The 22,724-nt window shown below is 37.8% G+C and overlaps 1 protein-coding gene across 8 annotated transcripts in view; it reads left to right on the forward strand.

Annotated features, from left to right (window-relative positions):
• SIM1 (SIM bHLH transcription factor 1) overlaps positions 1 to 21,012 on the forward strand; it is a 91,047-nt gene extending 70,035 nt beyond the window's left edge. For 7 of the 8 annotated variants that reach the window (XM_053664951.1, XM_053664952.1, XM_053664950.1 and 4 more), the window contains 2 exons: positions 12,690 to 13,092; positions 15,145 to 21,012. In XM_053664951.1, the coding sequence (XP_053520926.1) occupies positions 12,690 to 13,092; positions 15,145 to 15,875 (1,134 nt within the window). In that variant the 3' untranslated portion in view covers positions 15,876 to 21,012. The remainder of the gene's footprint in view (positions 1 to 12,689; positions 13,093 to 15,144) is intronic. The other variant, XR_005084973.2, reaches the window with a different exon arrangement.
• Positions 21,013 to 22,724: the final 1,712 nt, after the last annotated feature.

Here is a 22,724-nt window from a genome sequence, read left to right on the forward strand (position 1 = left end):
ACAAAGAAGGAATGGCCAACTCCCCCCATCAAAATGTATCCAGGAAAGTTTATTTTAATGGAATCTATGAAATCAAATTTAGTTAAAACTAAACAGTAAAATTCAAGAGAGCAGTGCCTTATTTGACAGTCCTTGGTGGGATTTGACACACTCGTAATGGGAAGCTTCTGGAGTTAAGTATGTTGGATTTGGATATCTTTAAGAAATCTAGATTTCTTTAACTTTTCCATCCTTCACAGATTTTTAAGAGACCCCCTTAGGCACATTATAGTGCATGGAATTGCTGTGTTCAAAGGTCAAGGTTCTGGTGTATGTTGTTTAATAAATAGTTATGATAGTTGTCCTTATTATTTTACTGAGCTTGGCTTAGAAGAAGAAAAGGATCCATCCTTCCACTTACAGACAACATTGATTAACTCAGTAGAGGACTCTGAACTTGAATTTCTCTTCACAAAAGTACAAATCCAATAGATCTCTTTCAGTGTGCAGAAGGCCAGTAATACGCCTGCCAATCTGTTAGCTGCATCACAGGACACTGCCAAAGAGCCGCCTGAGCGGCTCGTCCTTTGTCCAGACCCAGAATTAACCAGTGGATGACCAAACAAAGCTGCAGTAAGGCACTGGAGCAGGTGGCACCACCTGTACACATCTAATCCAAGCCCATCTAATCTGCCATTTATATGTGAAAAATCGGAGTGAGAGTATCAGGGAAAGGATGGAAGTGGATCTGGCTTATGCCGGAAGCCCATAACAGAAGATTACCATAAAAAGCAGCTACTGCTCCTGAAAACCCAGGATTTACCCAATGGGCTAGAGCTATGTCTGTATTATCTGTGCACGTTGGGATACTCTTGGTCATTTATAGCGGTGTGTGTCAGGGCACTAAAACGCTCATCTAAATATTTCTTCTGGGTTTACTACCTGTTTGAAATCTTCAGTGCAATGAAAATTCCAGCAAGCCTTTAGGACTTCACCTTTGGATTTCCAAAAGGATGTGAATCGTGGATTTCATGGTTTGGGAACAGCTCTCTCCATATGGACCTCTATGGGAGATTCCTTATAGAATTACACTGGAGGAAACCCAGCCTCTGGTCCGAGTGCTGATTCCCTTCCAGCTGTACATCACCCTGACAGCTAATGAGATGTTGACTGTGGTTACTTTTCTGTGAGAAAAATGAGTGAATCGAATCCCAGGAACATTTTTGTAACTGTGGGGGGTGGATTAAGAGAAGGCTTATGACATTTCAAACCACATTTAAAGCATGTTAAAAAACTTCCCATGTTTCTATTTCATGAAATACATCAGGGATTTTACAGGTATAAAAGATTTCTCACCAGAATATTCTTTGAGCTAAAAATAACTAAAATGTGGGTTAAAGTTAAAAACAATGTCGCAACAAATAATAGAATGAACTCTAAGTGAAGGAATTGAAAAGTGAGTGAAAAATCTTGTGAATGCATTCTTCAAAATTGATTCTGAGAAGCTGACAATTTATACCACTTTCTAAAATGAAGGAAGACATGACCAAAATATTTAAAGTTTCTAATAATTGAACTGTGAGTAAATATTTGCTTTCTCATTATTTATAGTATAAATGAAAATATTTATTGCTCAGGTCCTCTACTGAAACCATCATAAACTCTAGAGTGTGACTCAGATTGATTTTTTCCCTTTGAAATGCATTCTCCAATCTCCAATTTTTCTGAGGAATGTTTGTTTATTTGTTTTAGCTTAACTGTTTTGGAACTATATGTCATTAAACTGAATTTCTTTTTTTATTTTTATTTTTATTTTTTTATTTAATTATTTTTCAACTACAGTATTCTGTCTTTTACTCCCATCCCAGGGTTCTTTTCCAAAGCTAAGTATTTGAGAGTCTTGCATAGAAATGTTATACTTAGCCATTCTTATATATACTCTGTAAAAATTATTCTTGCTGTTGAATAATAAGACAACAAGTTAGAAATCAAGCGACAACAAAAACATTTTCACTTGCTGTTCGTAGGCATGCAGGCACATGGAAGTGATGTCTATCTGAGATTCTCTTTGCAGTTTCAGGTGGTTATGATTTCTGGATGCTACAGTTGACTGAGGTTAGAAATGGACTCTAGTATTTGACTGCTGCTCAGTTGCATTATCATAAGCATGTGTTTTCAGTCAGCCTCTCAGATTAGCGAAATATCTTGCATAATTGTCATTTTAAAATGCATTTGATTCTGACATTAGTTTGTCTTTTACCCTGACGTTCATCCTTGAGAACCCCTCCACCCCCCGTAATTTCCAATGTGTGGAAGCCCAAGCCATTCTTTATAGTAAACATGACTCCTGTTTGAGGGAGCAGCCCAGCAGTGGGGGTTATTTTAATGGACATGCTGTACTACTTTAATCTAACCCTTTTACCATCTGTTCTTCCCATAACAGTGAATAAAAAAAAAACAACGTATTTTATGTTTCAGGGTTACATTAGTAAAAAGTAAGATAAAAGTGATTTAAAAGCATGCATATGTTCTTAGAACAATGCAGTCTGCATCTGTGATGTTTTTTTCTCATGGTTCAGACACAAATCAAGAGGAAAGCTGCTCATGCTTGAGAGAGTGAAAGTTTTTCATGGAAAACAGGACTTTACCATAAGAGGGTCTCTCTCTTCATTTTACAGCTAAAAAGGATAAAAACCTTGATGAGCTGCCAGAATAAAAATAGATAACTGTAACATCTATTGTTGGAGCATCTGGCATTTTTCCTGAGTTGGGTGGTTCCTGCCAGGTCTAGATGAATGCTGAGCACCTGCCTGGAGCGAGCTGTTGTGGCAGGGACACAGCTCACGGCTCTTACCAAAAGAGGAATATCCGTGGGTGTGCTGGGGTAAAGAATGCTTCAGTGGTGAGAGGAGGTCATCTCAGGGTGTGTGGAGATAGTTTCCTGGAATGTGGAGGCTGGAAAAAGCCCGCTTTGGATAAACATGCTCGGGGACTTGGGACGCATTACTGCTCGGAGGATGGGACACTGCCGTCATTGGGATGCAAGAACCTAAATCTAGATGAGCCTGTGGCACTGGAAAGAGTGAGGGATCTAGGATTGCATGCTTCCTCTTAAACTTCATAATCGTATAACAATGGGCAAAAACATTTTTTTGAGCTTTACTTGCTGCCTCTGTAAAGGAATTGATAATACTTTTAAGATGTTTTTAGCATTTAATAAGATAATGTCTATAGGATCTCAGCATAGTGACTAACATATAACAAGTATTTGATAATGATAGTTATTATTGTTGTTATGGGTATTAGTCAGCACCCACAAATCCTATAGTAAATTGCCTTTTAGGCAGTCATAGTTCATTTTCTCTTCATAAGCAATTGCAGTGTCAAAAGACAGTAATGGCTCCCTTCTGTGGACTCCTAAACTATAATGTTTTTCTCTCTCTTTGGGTCCTTGGCATTCCTAACTTGTATTAAAGTTATATTTTGTTAACATAACTTTATTTATTTGTAAAATTATTTATAATCCTCCTGATGTGAACACCTGGAAGGTGGGGCTGTGCTTCTCACATCACTCGACACATTGCTTTGCAAAGAGTAGGCACTCAAATGTTAGGACAAGTTATAGGAGGAATTATTGTAAGTAGTTCCCATTGGATGCACAGAAAGCCCCAAATGATGGTTCAGACCTTTTACCAGATGACATATTAGACTCTTCTAGAGGAAATGAGCCTTTCATGAGCTGTGTCCCAAAGGGGCACTGGGGATATGGATGTCAATTGTGGTAGTCGTCCAAGCTCTTTGCCCGTCAGCTTCAGCCTACCTTTGGAGGGTAGCATTCGGTTTCATGTTTTTGGGAACCAGGGCAGCCTTCACCTGACTCCTGAATTTGCCAAAACGAAGGTCTGCTTTGAAAATTAAATTTTAAATAAGAAATATGGGTAAATTAAGGTACAGAACATTCCAATGACAATCAATTTTTTTTAAAGAAAAAGAGAGGTTTTAGCAAAATCAACCAAAAATTAATTTTCAGAATTAATTAACTTTCTTCAATTGATTGATGTACCCAATTAAAATAGGAAATTAAATCATTCAGTTCCATGGCCTTAAATATAAGGGAAAGTGGTACCTTTTCAAAGGCAGAGCATATGTTCTACTGCTCCTAGAACGTGCTCCTGTTCTCCGTGAAGGTAGTATGGACACCAGCCATCACGGGGAAACATCTGTAGCTCTTAGATGTATTCTGATGGATTGCAGTTCTCACTGTCTTTCTACCTTTTAAAACAGACCTTTGCACTTTAAGTCAAAGTTTAGGTGGTACCAATTGTTGGTACCAGAGCGCATTTTAGCTTTGAAAATCAGAGTATTTGGAAGAAAGGCCTAGTGTTGAGGTAACTGGCCAGTCAACAGATTTTTTTTTGCAGCTGGGATGTTAATATCTTATCCTTTAACATATACGTTTTACCTCTTACATGCCTGTAGGCTGGGACTGAATATATGGTCTCTAGAAAATACAGTCTAGGAGAAAAATTATTTTTTGAAGGCGGTGAAAGTCATTAATCAAGAAGCTGTACTTGCAACATACATATCTGAAATACGTTTGTATTTTAAGACTGCTTTGATGCGTATTGTTTTGATCTTCACTACAACCCTGTAATGTGGGTAGTCTGTTTCTATCACGAAGATGCAAAAACCAAGGCATGAGGAAAGTGATCTTTTCTACAAGTCATATTGGATAATAGTAGATCAGGGTCCTTCCATGTTTGAGCCCAATGCTGTTTTTACTGGAATCCCTAGTCAGTAACTTTAAATTACATTTTATGCACAAACTATTAATAATCAGGAAATACAAAGATATTTAAATAATTCAGCTATAGAGCAATTTTCCACTTCTTCAGAAAAAATTTTTAATAAATGGCTTTGTCTCTAGATATTCTATAAAAATAAGTTTACTACATAAGATTTTTCTATTTTAAAACATTTATTTTGAAATGATTTCATACATAAAGAATTGCAAGAATAGTAAAGTATTCCTGTATACTAAACCTACATTTATTAGTTCTCAATGTTAATTTTGCCATATTTGCTTTGTTATTGTCTCTCTCTTTCCTCCCTCCATCTTCCCTTATTATTTATTTTTTTTCTGAACCAGTTTAGAGTGGGTTCCATATATGATGCCTCTTTATCTTAAATGTGTATTGCTTACAAGTGGAAATCTGCATTTTCCTGTGAGGAGTTGCCCACTTCCCGTCCCTGGAGGCTGCATGGGTTTGCATTTCCCCCAGCCATGTGTGGGAGCGCCGGTCCCCCACCCTCTGCTGACAATGCATGGTCAGGCTTTTGGGTTTTGGCTAATCTGATCATTGAGATGTGGTATCCCAACATTGTTTCAACTTGCATTTATCTTATTAAAAGTTAAATATCTTTTCATATGTTCAAGGGCTATTTTAATATTTTTTCTGTGAATAGTCAGTTTGTCATTTGACCATTTTTACTGTGCTTTCTTTTGTCTTCTTTTGTTATTTTTCTCACTTTTGAATTGAGAACTGAATTTATTTTTCATTTCATTTTTATTGATTCAGGTGTCTAAGCTGTGTATCCCATAAATCCAAATATGTACTATTTTTATTAACTTTTCCCCAGAAATTCTGTAGTTCATGTTTGTATCTGCCTATTTCCTCCAAAGTTATTTAATAGGTTTTTTTCTCAGATGGAAAGGCTTTTTTTTTAGATCTTATTTACTCATCTTTAGAGGGGAAGGGAAGGAGAGAGTGAGAGAAATATCAGTGTGTGGTTGCCTCTCGTGCGTCCCCCTCCTGGGAACCGGCCTGCAACCCAGGCATGTGCCCTGACTGGGAATCGAACCACAATCTTCTGGTTTGCAGGCCCACGCTCAATGCACTGAGCTACAACAACCAGGGCAGAAAGGCTTTTAAATTTTTATTTTTTTATTTATTGTGATCAGATAGCATTGTTTATAATATTTTTACTTCATGAAATTTACTGAGGTTTTATTTATGGCCTAATACATTTTATTAGTTTTGATGATTAATTGTGTACACTAAGACTGATTCTTTATTATCAGTGTGTAAAGTTTGATATATAGCCATAACATTTAACTGATTGATTTTGTTTTATAAGTCTTGTATAGTTTTTCTTCTTATTATTATTTTTATCTACTTTATTTTTTCTATACTGAGAGTAGTATCTCACTTTCCTATTATTTGGTTGTCTATTTCTCCTTTTATCTCCTATAATTTCTGCTTTATATAGGTGATATTGCTGTTATTTGACAAGCAGACAGAAAGACAGAAAAAGATATTTTTAAGCAAGATAATAGATATATAATTAGATAAGATTTCAGAAAGATCGCTGAGATGGTTAGGTTTTCCAAACCCCTGACCCTAGGCAAGGTTGGGAGTTTCTGGGGCTCATTCATTTTTCCTCTGTCAGAAAGGCGGGAAGTAGCATGGTGGTTTCCAAGGGTTGAAGAGTTATCGGAGTTGTTATTTAATGGGCATAGAGTTTCTGTTTTGTAAGATAAAGAGTTTTGGAGATGGTGGTAATGGTTGCACAGAAATATGAATGTATTGTACTTACTGCCACTAAATTGTATACTTAAAATGGGTAAGTTTGAAAGTTTTATGTTATGCATATATTACCACAATTAAAAATAATTTTTAAAAAGAATGGGAACAGCCCTGGTCAAGGGGATCAGTTGGTTGGAGAGTGGTCCCATACACCAAAAGACTGTGGGTTTGATTTCTGGTCGGGCCATATACCTAGGTTGTGGGCTTGGTTCTTGGTTGGCGTGCATTTAGGAAGCAACCAATGTTTCTCATATAAATGTTCCTCTCTCTTTCTCTCTCCTCCCCCTTCTTTTCTCTATAAAATCAATAAATATACCCTCAATGAGTATTTAAAAAATTTTAAAAAGAAAGAGAACAATGAGAGCCAGGAAGTGGGAAAAAGTATTGCTATAGACACTCATGTACAGGTTTTTGTATGAATATAATTTTCACTTATCTGAAAAAAGATATCCAAGATTGCACATGGTAGTTGCAAATTAAGTTTACTTAAAAACCCCCAAACTGGTTTCTAGAAAGGGTATATACTTACATTCCCACCAGCAATGTACAAGTGGTCCAGTTTTCCAGTATCTTTGTCAGCACTTGGTATTGTCACTGTTTGTTATTTTAGTCAGTCTAATGGGAATGCAGTAATATTTCATTGTGGTTTTAATTAGCATCTCCCTAATTGCTAATGATGTTGATCATCTTTTTATGTGATTATTTGTCATCTGTTTACCTATTTGGTGAAATGTCTCTTCATATCTTTTGCTCATTTTTTTAAATTACTGAATTTGGGATTTCTTTATAGATTCTAGATACTAGTACTTTGTTTGATATGTGGTTTGCAAATATTTTCCCTCTCTGTAGCTTATCTTTTTATCTCCTTAATAAGGCAATTTGCAGAACAAAAGTTTTTCATTTAGATTATCTAATTTATCAGTTTTCATTTATGCATTGTGCTTTTGGTATCAAGTCTAAGAACTCTTTTCTAGCTGAATATCTTAAAATTTTTCTTTCATGTTACTTCCTAAAAGCTTTATAATTTTACCTTTTACATTTAATTTGTGTGTAAGGTATGAGACTTAGATTGAAGTTCATTTTATTTTTGCCTGTGGATATCCAGTTACTCAGGCATTATTTGTTAAGTCTGTTTTTCCTTCATTGAATTGCTTTTGCATTTGTGTCAAAAGTCAGTTGGGCATATTTGTGTGGGTATACTTCTGGGTTCTCTATTCTGTTCTATTGATCTGTGTATTTATTTCTTCACAAATACCACACAGTTATGATTCTGTAGCCATATGGTAAGTCTTGAGTTGGGTGGATAGATTCTCCACCCAACTTTATCATTCTTTTTCAAATTGTTTTTAACAATTCTAGTTCCTTTTCCTTCTATATAAATATTATACATATATTGAAAGCTTCCTGTCTTCTTTTAACTTTGATTTTTTATTTTATCTATTCAATTTTTGTTTCCTTACATGTTTACTAGCCTTTATTCAATTTCTCTCTTTTTTAAAGATTTTATTTATTTATCTTCAGAGGGGAAGGGAAGGAGATAGGGAGAGAAATGTCAATGTACGGTTGCCTCTCATGTGTCCCCAGCTGGGAACTGGCCTGTAACCCAGGCATGTGCCCTAACTGAGAATCAAACTGTGATCCTCTGGTTCACAGGCCTGTGCTCAATCCACTGAGCTACACCAGCCAGGGCTTCCATTTCTCTTTTTAAATTTTCATTTAAATCTATTCCCCTTTTCACAATTTGTACTTGGTAGTTGCACTATTTGTAATTTAAATAAAGATTTATTCCATTTCTTTGACATTGGTCAGTATTTATTGCATTCCCCCCTGTTTTGTGGTTATTGTTGGGTGTTTTTTCTTTGTCCATTTCTTAGTGTTAAATTTGTGATTCCGGGAGCTGTGCCCATGTGTGCATGTCACGTGTGTGTGTCTCCGAATGCTTGTTGAGGGCACTCATTACAGTTTGGGGTGTTTGTTGTCTTGTGATTTTCCTTTGTTTTGTGGTTGGTTACTTAATGAGAACTTTTACCCAGCTGGGATATTTGTACTTTCATGTACTTTTCCTACAGGAGTTTTAATAGGAGTTTAATTTTTCCCCCCCATTCCTTGGCATTTTATGGACTGAGTTACTATTTCAAGAGCACTCTTTCCCATCAGTTTGTGAAATATAGTTTGTAAATGGATGATGATGGTGGTAGAGAGAGGAAGGAGGAAAGGTGGGATTTGCCTGTTTTGTTTTTCTTTCCTGGTTACTGGACCCTTAATGCCCCCTCCTCCTTCTTTCCTTTCACTGCCTTGTGTGAGGGACATAATCCATTCTCGATTTACTTTCATCTCTTATGGAAATGACACTTGTCTGAAATTGCCACTTCAGATTTTGCTTGATTTTGAGCCCTTATACTGTGGCCAGGGCCGTGGCCGATGGTGCTCTCGTATTTCGGCACTTGTGATGATTTTGTCTGTTTTGCCAATGTCCTAAGCTTCTGCTCGCTCACTCTCTCTCTTTCATGGAGTCTCTTAAACTCCCCCTAACCCTTCGCTCTTCTTCCACAGGCTCATAGCAGCTGCCGTTGTACTTTGTTTTAAGCTTATAATTTATTTGATGTTTGGCATGTTTTCTACCTCTTAATAATGTTGATAGCATGGGTCACCTGTGATTTAATTTGTGCTTCTTGATGACCTTATAGGTTCTAAGGGAAGGGTGTGTAGAGAGATACAGACTCAAATGGCTACCATTACTCTTCCTACTCAGAAGCCTCTGGAATGTAGTAATGTATTGACCAAAAGGCATCACATAATCCCTCTAAAACTTGTGCTATAATGGGATACTTGTAAAGTCAACATCATAGAAAAAAACATAACTTATATAACTTTCTTCTTATAACCATGTCAATTAAGAATCCTTGGCTATAGATGGTAGCCCTATATAATTTATCTTTTTTAAATAAGTGAAATATAGGGACCAGCATAAGAATCATATGTTCAACACTAGAAAGGATACTGAATGCTGAAGGTATAATATAGGATTTTAGCACTGAAACAAAAGTTAGAGAAAGTCTAGTCTAACTGGTACCTCATCCTGCAGATGAGGCTAAGAAAGAAAGTAATTTGCTCATGGTTACCTCTAGTGTTACCTGCAGGATTGTCCTGGGACCAAGTTCCCGTAGCTTCCTGTCCCTACTGCCTCTACCATTAAGTAGCTCCTTTTCTGGCTCAGCCTTTGGTAGGTGAAGTATCACGATGACCCTTTTCCTTTAGGGATGAAAGAAATTCAATCACTTGTCTAACATGGTGCAAGTAGTAAGCAGCTGAGGTAGGTGCGGGAAAAATCAGGAGCCCTGGGGAACAGCATCCATTCGCTGTGCAGCACGCGCAGCGTGCAGTGGCTGGTGGCCATCTCCCCTCTCTGCTCTCCTTCTGTCCTCAGATACTGAATGGGCACCTGAAATAGTTCAGATCAAATTACGGGCTTGAGGTAGTCTCAGCAGAGTTCACTTCTAGTGCACATCCTTTTAATGTGACGAATGTAGCTCAGGGCTTGGATGATGCACACTGGTGCAAGTTCACAGGGCTTGAGAAATAGAGGTTTTCAGCTAGGCATCTCCTCTGTGCCTCTAGAGCAATGTGAGGTCTTGGTCTTACTTAATCACCTGATTTCTGCCTGTTTGAATGGCAGTGTACTTGCTGTTGTAGTTTCCTGACTATTGACAAGAAGCTTATCCCTCTTCCTTCTTTCAAGAGCATCCCAAATTCTTTGGGTGCTCTTGAAATGTGTACCTCATGCATGCCAGGGTTACCTTGTGTTGAATTTTCTTTGTGAGCAGAGGACAGAATGTTCTTCTCTGCTGCGCCAATAGCACTTTCCCATATATACTCATGGGAAGCTTTTCCCCCTCTCAACAGGGCTCAAAAGTCTTGACTGGAGTACTTCAGAAATAGGCCTGGTTTATACTTTTATCAAAACAAGCAGAGTCTGGACCGTTGCTAGCTTGGACTAGCACGGATGATCTGAATCTTTCCTAAGCAAGTACATGGATGTTGTTACTGAAGGGCAAATGTATAGCACTCTGATTCTCATGCAGTAAGGAGAGGGGGTGCAGCAACCACTCGGTGAAAGTGAAGGTGGCATCTTGTGCAAAGGGAGGCTGGTGTCCATGGGAAAAAAGGCTGATGCCACGTGGAGATGTGATGTAGGAAAATGGGGCTCAGGATGCACTGATGTACCCAATTTATAGTTCTGCAAGGAAAGAAGCTGGATTTACTATTATTTTTTTTCTTGATGGAATATGCCAATAGTCCATATGTACATTTGGCAAATAATTACAGTAATAATTAGAAATGGTAACAGAAAAATCTTGAACCCAGAACTTACACAGAACTCTGTCCTGAGCATGCTGTCTTTATTAGCATATTTGGCATCTCCCCAGAAAAACTTCTGTACCTCATTTCTCTGACTCCAGGAGCCCCCAAACTGGGCTGCATATTTGCACTGAGTGGGGAAGTCAGGATTCTTCCTTCTGCTCAGGGTGGGCCCAGCATAAAGGAAAGAGTTTGCCTTGTCTTGTGAAGGTTTCACTGTGAGTTAAATTTGCTCAAGGAGCACATGACAAGTAAAGAACAGTAGAGTCTAGGAATTTTTCCTCCCTCCCCACCCCGCCCCATACCACGACAGACACCCATTCCTCCTTTTATCTGGGCTAAGAATGAATATGTAAAATGGACTTATATTGGTTCCTGAGACTCTAAAGCAGTTCCTGTCACTTTTCTGGAATCTCTCTGACCTTGGATCCTTTTCTCTCTCCTCTCTTCCTTAACAGTGTTTTCTCTCAAGTGTAAAACCATGGTTTGGAGTGCAGGCTTTGAGACCAGATAGACTGTGGGGTGGCCGTACCATTCTGTTAAAACTATCAGTGATACAATGCCCTCATCTATAAATTGAAGATGTATTACTGTCCAGGTGCTTATGCAGATTTAATTTTATATTTATACTTGTATATATATATACACACACACAATGATTAGCACATTGACAGGCACATAATAAGTTCTCAATGAATGGCTATTATTATCACAGCAGGAAATCTCTATATAGTACTTAGACCTGTGTTTGGCATTAGGTAACCAAAAACTGGTAAAAACTGTATTATTAATTTTAATGGTCATGAGGACCTTCAAACTGAGCAGACCTCCTAGAGAGGTCTGCTCAGCCTTTTACGTTTCCTTCAACACCAGACCAAATACTCTGGCAAAAAGTAAGAGCATGATTCCAAACATGCACAGCCTGGCCGGCAGCTGCTTTTCATGATGATCCTATGCATATTTGAAGTTCACTTTAGAAAGCAAGAAGCTCACCCCAGTAAACAGGGCCAGCTTATATGGGCAAGACATTTTAAAAGTTATATTGCCATTGAGTTAGCTAAGCTTTTACCCTACCATATAGCCAGCACAGCCCTCAGAGTGTTAACAGTCCCATGTAAAGCATTATCAATAAGCATGTCCTTGGGTGAGGATTAAAACACTCATGTTAAAAAAAAGGTAGGGTGCAGCACATCGATGCCTTTCTTAATCCTATTTTTGTTTTGTTTCTTAATTCAGAAAACAAATTAAAGAGCAAACAGAAGTAATATATGAAGCTTTCTTGGACTCTTCCTTTGGCAATACCATTTGGGTAGCGATAGAGAATTTGGGTCTGAAGTCTGGCGCTGCCACCTGACAACTCTGTGGCTTTGGACAAATTGGTTTTCCTCTTTGTGCCTTAACATCCCTATGGGTAACCCATATATTAGTAACCCATACAGTGGGTTACTAATGTATCCATTAAAGAGTTATTATAAGAAGTACTGGTGGGCGGGAGAAGGGTTGGTAATTCACATTAAGGAGTTTCAAGAGTGCCTGGCATTTAGTTCCATCCATGTTTGTTATTATTTTTGTCTCCCCCTTTCAGCAGGAAAAGGATTTTGTCTGACTGCTTACTGATCGCAAGTCAGGGGTGCTCAGCTGGTACTAGAATGAGTCTTCTTTTGGTGCTTTAAGCCCACTATGTCCTTAGGGGAGCTTGCAGCGTAAAAAGGCGGTTTTCCTTTTTGTTTTTTAAATGTATGTTTTTCGCCCTCTTGGTTTCAGTACTCGGGATTTCACACAGAAAGATCGGAATCTGATCACGACAGCCAGTGGGGCGGAAGTCCCCTGACAGACACAGCCTCCCCGCAGCTGCTGGACCCCGCGGACAGGCCAGGCTCTCAGCACGACGCGTCCTGCGCCTACAGACAGTTCTCTGACCGCAGCGCCCTCTGCTACGGCTTTGCGCTCGACCCCTCCAGGCTGGTGGAGGAGAGGCATTTCCACACCCAGGCCTGTGAGGGCGGCCGCTGTGAGGCCGGCAGGTACTTCCTGGGGACGCAGCAGGCGGGGAGGGAGCCCTGGTGGGGCTCTCGTGCGGCCCTGCCCCTGACCAAGGCCTCCCCAGAAAGCCGAGAAGCCTATGAAAACAGCATGCCTCACATCGCTTCAGTCCACAGGATCCACGGTAAGGGCCGTCGAAATGACTCCTGAGCTCGCTGCAGTGGGTCCCCGGGCAGGTTTATAATATTCCAGGTTGCACACTGCAGGGACTGACCCAGTGGTTTTCTCCTTTGAGTTTACAAAACAGAAACTCACACCAATGGGATTTGGAAAACCAATTTCACTCTCTTTAAGAGTATTGATTTTGCTACTAGTTTACCAAATACATTTATTTTGGATAGGTGAGTAAAAGTGATTCCCATTTTAAACATCAAATAAGTGTATAAATTAAGTTAAAGTGAATTGTTGAATAAGTCTCTTGAACTTGTATTATGTATGTATTTATTTTTTGTGTGTGTTATTTTCTTCTGCATTCTCATGCTTCAGATGTGGACTTAAGTGGTTTGGGGGCTCATCCAGCTGCATCTGTCTCTGAAGGCACTGTTAGCATGTGTGTGTGTGGGGGGGTACAGTCTTTGTTTCATAGCCTATCACTCACATCACAGGAAGTTTAACCTTCCTGGACCTCTGGGCATTAAATGCCAGTAACTGCCACCTTCCCTCCTCATTATGACAACTCGCCATGACCCCTGTGAGTAAAGGGTGGAGGCATACGTAGAACCTCCCGAGATTTTTGCCCCGAGATTATTACATGGCTTTATGAACACACAGAAGTGGGCATGGCAGTGAAGGCCTTTAGTGCTCCTAACACTCATCTTTGTTCATTCTACAGTAACCTGGTCCAGGAGCCCATTCTGTCCATTTCAGAGTTGGATTCAGTCAGGTCTTTGAAACTCTCCCTATTTCATTAAAAGTCAGTGACGTTAGGTTGATCCAATGGCCCTGATGGTCCTCTTCTCGGCATCGGTGGGGTGGGCAAAGTGCTAGACAGATACCACCTGGCACTGCCTGCCTGCTATGGTTTTCATTTTTTCTCTTTTCTTTTTCTCCTTTTACTTTGAGTTTCTCTAGTTTGTTAGATTAGTAATGGAAACCCAAGGCAAAGAACAATGGCTTGCCAAAGAATGGGGTGAGGCAAAAATCCTGGCTTAATGTACACGGTCTGGAAGAAAATATTCGAAATAAAAAAAGAAAAGAAGGGAAAAGGAAAGTAGTGACTAGTGTGGTCCGGGGCTTTGCTACATTAAAGCCGTTTACAGCTTTCACGTGTTTCGTTCCTCGTCTCCCTTTTCATATTGACTTCAGACTTTGTAGAATTTGAGAATTCAAATTCTTCTTCAGGCTTTGAGAATTATTTAATTCATGGAACATATTTTGGATACACTATTCCTGCATATTAGATCTCTCTGCTTAGGGCAGAATGCATTGTTATTAACATTTTACATTTTTATATATCCTTTACCTTATTTTAGAAACATTCTAAGGTACGAGTTACTCTATAATTATATGTAAAACTGAGATTTTTACCACTAGATTTGAGAATACAATATTTATATCTTTGATTGGGACAAGATAATGCATATCTATGCATGTGTCTACATATATACATATATTATACATATGTACAAAAGTATATATATTCTTAATGCTCAGTTTAAACATTAACATTAGATTCTTTAACTCTACTTAAAATACATTTAGCAATGTTGATATTTTAGTTGATTTAGTTGGAATTGAGAAAATAGTGCAGCCTATATCATCATCTCCCTCAAAAACAAATTATAGCATTTTCTAAGCATCAATTTAATATGATACTTTTCTAGAAAATAAAATAAGCCAATTGCTATGCATTTTCTCTCATTATTTACAGCCTGACAGGCTTAGTGATGTGCATACGTGAAGTATAGGTACTCTTCACTGTTTTTCTAATTGGCATGCACAACCCACAAACAAGGTTTACCTTTTAAAAATCTTGTTATAGTCTTCATCTGACTTAAAAGCCACAGAACTGTGAATTCCAGAACAATACTTTCATACTCTGTCATGGGGGGAGCCAGTCTATTTCAAATATTGGTGCATATATGAAAAATGAAAGATACAAGATTTCTTTAAAAAAGAAATACATTTTGGGGGTTACTTTTCAAACCACTTACCTTTTACTTTTTCTTGTTTCTAGGGCGAGGTCATTGGGATGAAGATAGTGTGGTCAGTTCTCCAGACCCTGGGTCGGCCAGTGAATCAGGTGAACGATATCGCACTGAGCCGTATCAAAGTAGCCCACATGAACCTAGCAAAATTGAAACTCTGATAAGAGCTACCCAGCAAATGATTAAAGAAGAAGAGAACAGATTGCAGCTAAGGAAAGCCCCCTCAGACCAACTGGCTTCCATTAACGGAGCTGGGAAAAAACACTCCCTCTGTTTTGCAAACTATCAACAGGCCCCACCGACAGGCGAAGTCTGCCATGGTTCCACCCTTGCCAACACTTCACCATGTGACCATATCCAGCAGAGAGAGGGAAAGATGCTGAGTCCCCATGAAAATGACTATGACAACAGCCCCACTGCTCTGTCTCGGATAAGCAGTCCCAATTCGGATCGCATTTCAAAATCCAGTTTGATCCTAGCTAAGGACTATCTCCATTCGGATATGTCTCCTCATCAGACAACAGGGGACCATCCTGCCGTGTCTCCAAACTGCTTTGGCTCTCACCGGCAGTATTTCGATAAGCATGCTTACACATTGACTGGATATGCCTTGGAGCACTTATATGACAGCGAAACCATTAGAAACTATTCCTTGGGCTGTAACGGCTCCCACTTTGAGGTAACGTCCCATCTAAGGATGCAGCCGGACCCTGCACAAGGACACAAGGGAACGTCTGTTATAATAACCAACGGAAGCTGATGTTTTTCTAAAATATCTTGTTCTTTAGAGATCTCTAAAAACATATTTATAGTTTCATGCCCCAATGACCAGCATTTCCTATGCTACAGATTATTAGAGAGGATAATTTAAGTTACTGGGTATTTGACATGTGTTCCTTTGAAATCAAAGAAAACAGCACTAGCATTCAAGGTTATACACAGATAATGGAGCTAAAGTGAATATAAAAACTCCCCCTCTAATTATACGGGAACATAGTAGATAAATTTTGAATTGAAGAATAATTGTGACTTAATCTAGTGAGCATGTGTAGCACATGGAGGACTGACGGATGACAGCATCGTGCTGTGATGATCCAGTGAAACTCACGCACACACACAGGCCGCTATGGGCAAACTGCAGTGTCCACTTTCTGTGCAGAGATCTGGGCTGTGTAGCATGAATACACCCTAAGTGGGTAACTTTCCCTAACCTGAGAACATTACAATCATTAAAGAAATGTTCGTTCCCAAGCTAACTAAGAAAGAGAGGGAGAGATCTTGGAAACTGTTTTCTTCTTTGTGTTTCTAACCAACCAGCTCATTTGGTTCAGATATAAATTAGGGAAATGGCTGTGGATATGGTTATAAGAATGGGTTTTCACGTGGCATCCATTAAAAGCAATCAGGAAGTGGTGATTTTTTACCTTACTTTTGAGTTAGACAAGGAACAGGATCACACTGACATATTAGCAAGGGTTCTTCTAAGAGAAAGAACTGAGATGTTGGGACATACATCAGAAACCTGAAGTGCCCGATTGGAAACAGTGAGATAGAAAGGCCAGAGGCCAAAGGAAATGAAGTAATATCTCAAAGCAAAAAACTTAAGGTTCAGAATATGGAATTAACGTATCTGGGGCTCATAAAACCAACCAAATAAAAAACTCAAACCAATTCACCAAGAAAAAAGTCTAATAAGTACAAAAGCGAACAGAAACCAGTGAAGTGCTACATGATAGCAGTTAAGTGTTTGAGAACATTTCAAAGCACAGATGTGCAAATGTGACAACATGTGGAAAACCTCAGGAGAGAGTCTAAGATAAAAGCTTAGGCCGATAGGGGATTTGAAAGGCAAGAATAGCACTTTGATGGGAGGAACAGGTGAAGTACTCATTTTCCTTATTGTTTGCAAACAATAAACAATAAGCTTGGTCTTAAGTTCATGTGAAACAGGAGAAAGACCAGCAGACTAGATGCCAAGATCTCTGGGTTCTGGTTTTGACCCTGCCTATAACTTATTTTGGGAATACAAATGTATCACTCATCACTCCTGGGCCTCAATTTCTTTATCTGCATGGCAGTTCTAATGTTCTACTGTTCCGTGGTTCAGTGGTGCAGCAGAACTGAACTTGTTAATCAGTTAACTCTCTGCTGTGAGTTGTCAAGACTGATCACTCTGGCTTTTCTGTACTCATATAGAGGTCTAGATGCTTCGTAACTTAAGCAGATGCATGGGCTTTTTTAGGCGTGTCCAGTTACAGACAACTTTCTAGTTCAGCCAAGACGAAGATGTTAGAAACTGATGAGGGAAAAGAAAAATAAGTAAGATTTATTTAATGCACTATTCTCTAGTAATCAAAGTGACCTAAGTGATTAAAGAAGTTTCATAGCTAATATTTTCTAGGAGTTCCATGCCTGCAACTCTTGCCATATGTAGAAGGAAAGTATTGGAAGAAATTGACTTAATTTTTTGACTTAATAATTTTGAAGACACCATGACATTGAACACTCAGGGATTAGTAATATGTTTTCATCACATAACACAGTTATTGGCAATCCATAGGTAGGTGACAATCTGAATGATGATAATCTGAGGATGAATACTGGGTTGTTTGTATGTGAGAAAAGCGGCTTACATGAAATGAAATACATTTGTCTTGGGTGTGACCGAGCAACATTGTGCTGTCAATGGAAAAAGTGCAAGTCAGTGAGAAAGTTAGTGGTTACATATACTTTCAAAAAAGTTCAAACAATAAAAACTACATATTGAACTATACAAGCAAAAATATTCTGTAATTTTGAGAAAAATATTTATGAGAAGCCCTTGGAATACTTAAAATTAAATTTTGATCATTTTGCAATGTGAAGTAAGGTTTTAGGAATGCTAAAGGTTTTGCAGACTTCTGTAGGGGATAAATGATTCAATGACACAAGTGTCTGAAGAATACAGTGTGTTTTGGAAAGGAAGTCTATACAGATGGGTTTTATTGATGGTACACGTTCTACGGAAAAGGTCAGAGACAGATGCTATAAAGGAAATGGAATCTTAGGAAAATGAACTGATTTGGAAGAAAAGACTTTCCTTAAAGAAATTTCAGTGGAATATTTACATGGAAAAAGTTAATTGAAGAAAGAAATAAATTATGAACGCTACAAATAGGGTATAATCAGAAGGAATAATGCTCCTTAAAATGGTAAGTCCAATATTTTTAAATGAGAACAGAATTAACTTAATTACATCTTTAAAATTTTGATAGTCTTACCCAGTTTTAAATACAGCTTATTTACTTTACATATCAATAATTTCATAGTAGCATATTTACATTACATATAATACCCACGGGCCCACAGAATTATATAGCTCACATTTTTTTGCAACATGGCGTGATTATTGCAAAATGACCCAAGATAAGTTGAGATAGTTTTTGGTAAGGTAACTTTTTAATATACTGTGCACATACATATATTAAAATATAGTTATAATCTACATTATTTTGTTCTGTGCAGGAGCGTATTGCCTCATAATGAAGATGTCATCTGTGTCTTTTTAAAACATGGGATGTAAAGTCCGTATGTTCCCGATAACTTAATCAGTTAAAATTAAACTTAAATTGGCTTTAATTTTAATCCTTGATCTCCATAACTTCATTAAATGCTGAGAATCATAATACTTGATTGAAATAGAGTGAGAAGCATGATTTATATATCACCTTGGGGATTTGTAGGAATGTGCTCTACCCAATTACTCTTACAACGTATAACAATTCATTAGATGCAACAAAGCTCATGCTCTCTAGTAATAGTAAGAATATCTTTATTGCCCATTTTACCTGCTGGTCCTGCCTAATTTAAAAATTTGGATGACCAAAGTAAGAAATGAATAATTCCCCTGCCCTTCTCTGGAAAAATTTTGTTAAAACTATTATTGAGAATATTCAGCTTTGACAAATTATTTTTGGGTGCATGATATTATTGTTATAGTCATTACAGATCAGACATGTAGGTGTGCTTCAGCTCCATCATTTGACATTCTGTGTTGAATATAAAGAACCAGCTTTCCAAAACTGTAATTGCCTGGTATAAGAGAATATGGCACCGTGCTGATATGACACTCAAAATTTGACAGGAGGCAAGAGATGATTTGCCTTCAGTAAACCCACTCACTCTTTCCTGGTTTTTATTTTATGGGCTTAGGCTATTTCCATTGGGTAATATTCTTAATTTTCTCTGTACCCTGCTGCCACTTGATGCCTCTGGGCAGAGAATCTACTTAAAACAAGCTTTAATGGGATCTTCTGGAAAAGCATAATATGCTCCATTTTAGAAAGCAGGGGGTTAAAGATTGATTCAATAAAAGATCATTTGGAAAACATGCAGAGATATTTCAGAATTAGAAAAAGGCCTTCCCCCCAAGACCTAGAACAATTAAATTTAATAGAAGACACTACAGCTACAGAGACATTCTGAGTACAGGTGTGATATTTTATAGCTCTCATCCCCTCTCTCTCTTTATTGCTGACACTATTTTGGGGGTTCCTCATTTCATCCCTTTGCCCCTCTTCTTCCTCTCTCTTTCAAGAGCAGGACATTACTAAGATGTTCCGTGAAATTCTATTGGTACTAGTAGAATTTGGAAGTGACAGAGTGAATGTTGATACTTATGAAACTGAGGACTGGGCCATTTTGGGGTCACTTACCTGGCTTAGTGGGTAGCTTACAGTTTAAGATACTCTCTTTAAAGCATTTGAATGCCCAAATCTGACTCCCTGGTTCACTCACATCACAGGACATAGACGTACATCCTATGGTTATCTAAGTAAGTATTTCAACTTTTATGTAAATGTCAGTTTTTTTCAAATAGGAATTTATTTGACTTTAAGACACCAAAATCTATTATTTCTTACTGAGAAATACATTGTGGATAAAAACATTCATTATCATTCTAAAGTTTAATGAATGACAGAACAGCTACGGACATATGGAAAGGATATCTTACATAGAAAATGTTCTTGGGGGAAATTTCCGTGTGGTGCTCATTTCTTGTGCACAAGAATTGTACGGGTAGTGCTTCGCTCAAAAAGTGAGATTGTGCTCATGTCCAAATAGGAATTTGTTCAGAGTTCCTTCTCCAAGATTGTATGCAGAAAGGCTATATGTGTGTAGACATGCATTCACATATATTTATACATGCAATATAAGGGTAATGCAGTACACATGTGTTATATGTGTGACACATGTGATACAATACATATATGTCTACACACAAACATGCACACATGCGATTGTCAAGCAAGAAACAAGATTGTATTCTCCTGTGCTTTTCGAAAACTGATGGTTCACATAAGAAATCCTAATTAATAATTTTAAAACAAACACTTATAGTTTTAATTATTATAATTTTGCTGCATGGGGCTTTGCTTTCATAAACCTATATAGTGGAAAATTTGTCCAAATTTGCTGATCTGGAACACATTTAATCACAATTGAATTTATACCCAACAACCCTGGTATGTTTACATTTCAAAAGAAATGAAATGGCGCAAAAAGTTTTTAGAAGTACTGTAACTTTTTTCCTTTTCTTTTCCAAAGGGGACAAATTTCAAAAAATGAAACATATGAGTAGGCACTTCAAAAAAGATGAAATATTTTATGTTTGTTTTTTGACTGACATGATATAAAAAGGATTATATTTGTGAAAGAAGATACTGATTGCCAATATTTCAAATACCATCTTGCAATGTAAAGTTTTTAGTGACATCGTAGTATAAATCTGTAATTTGAACTTTTACTTTGGAATGTAAAGTAGAAAACATTAGCTATGTCAATGATATCTTGCAAAGTGTTCCCATTTATAATTATTTATATTGTAAATAGCTTTCTGAAGTAAATTTGAAGTTATCATGTGCATAAAATGTATTTATTATGTGATGAATTTTTTTGGTTTTAAATATAGTTACCAATATGCAGTTTGAGTCTGATTATTCATTGAGAGAAATATTTGTAGGACAAAACGGTTATCAACCAGCAGATCACAACTGTAGCGGATGAGGACTGCTGTAGCTCTAGAGTCTGTTGGGATGGATAAAACACACACACACACACACACACACACACACACACACTCTCTCTCTCTCTCTCTCTCTCTTAGCAACCTGGTAATAGAAGCTTACAAAGATGCACAATAACTATGAAGTGACAGGTCTAATTTTTAATTAGACACTGGAGATTGTTTTCTCAATTTTCCATTAGAACATCTTAAGCATCACTCCTCTGGTCTGTCTCTACTTTGCTAATATAAAGCAAGAAATACGAAAGTACAGATTACAGTTTTAATGCCCAAGGGAAAGGAGTAGCTGTAATATTGGTGTTACTTAGTTTGCTGTCATTCAAAAACAAATTTAAAAGCATCTTGATAATTTTTTATTTTAGAATTCAAAGTATTTTTAAAATTTTAAATGGGAAATTAAGGTCAAACAAAAATAGATTATCAGGTGGTTTTCTCTTAAGCGTTTTCAAAGTACACATTTTTTCCCTCCAGTGATTCCTGATTTACCTTGATGTATTCCAGAAACTGTCAAGTTGGTCAGTTCAACAAACTGACACAATGTATCTTTAATTCAACAGAAATATTGTTTGTGTTTTATAGTTTTTCGACAAAAAATATTGTCAGTGATATTACAGCATTTATTTGATTTTTTTCCAACACGATTCTTCACATATTTGTTTTAGTGCTTTTTTTCCCTGAAAATAAAATTTCCACCTACTTTATACTCCAAAGTAACTGTACTTCCAGTTCAATCCACACTTTATGAAATACCTATTATATGCCCCAAACAGGAGGGTTACCCCAAATCTTTCTCACTGTAGGACATTATAGGAAAACACATGCAGAGGGTTTTCGATTTTCTTTATGTGCTTCCAAAGTGTAAAGTCCTTAGATAATAAAAAAAAAATCACAAATGTTTATTGATTCATACCGTGCCAGGCACCGAGCCAGGCTCAGATTATCGCTGAAGTGTGAGTCAAGACCGTCACAGGGAGACATGCCAATAAGCTCTGTTTCAATGATGAGGAGTGTGAGACTCAGGGTGGTTAAGGAACTGAAGTGGCGAAGATGACATTTTTACCCAGGTGGGTTTACTCCAGAGCTTTACTTCATTCAGCTTTCTTTTGTCCGTCTAATAAAAAAAATTAAGTGAAAGAACACATTGTCTAAATGTGGTTGCACAAGAGAGATCACTCGGTCCAGCCAACGATGGCTTCTGTGGCCCCGCATATGGTCTTAGGTCTGGGGTTGTCATTTCTCCATTCTTACTCTGACACCCAAGGACCGGCCTCAGGACGCGCAGGCCAAGCCTGCTGCCCTTATACGGTACTTTATCTTCCACTGAATGAGTGTCTGATGTTTCTTTTCTACGACCATAATACCAGGAAAAGCCTAGAGCACAAGAAACTACAGGCAAGTGACCCTAACAGGATCCCTATGATATTTGAAAAGATTTTTGAGGCTTTTTCAATAAACAAAATACAAGGGGCTTACTTGGCAATTAAAAACTATACAATTTATTCACCCCAAATTTTAAGGATAGCCAAAACAAAAGTTACTACCCTT

The sequence above is a fragment of the Artibeus jamaicensis genome, unplaced genomic scaffold (assembly GCF_021234435.1).
Source record: "Artibeus jamaicensis isolate MK-2021 breed Jamaican fruit bat unplaced genomic scaffold, CSHL_Jam_final contig_387, whole genome shotgun sequence".
In the NCBI taxonomy this organism is placed as follows: Eukaryota; Metazoa; Chordata; class Mammalia; order Chiroptera; family Phyllostomidae; genus Artibeus; species Artibeus jamaicensis.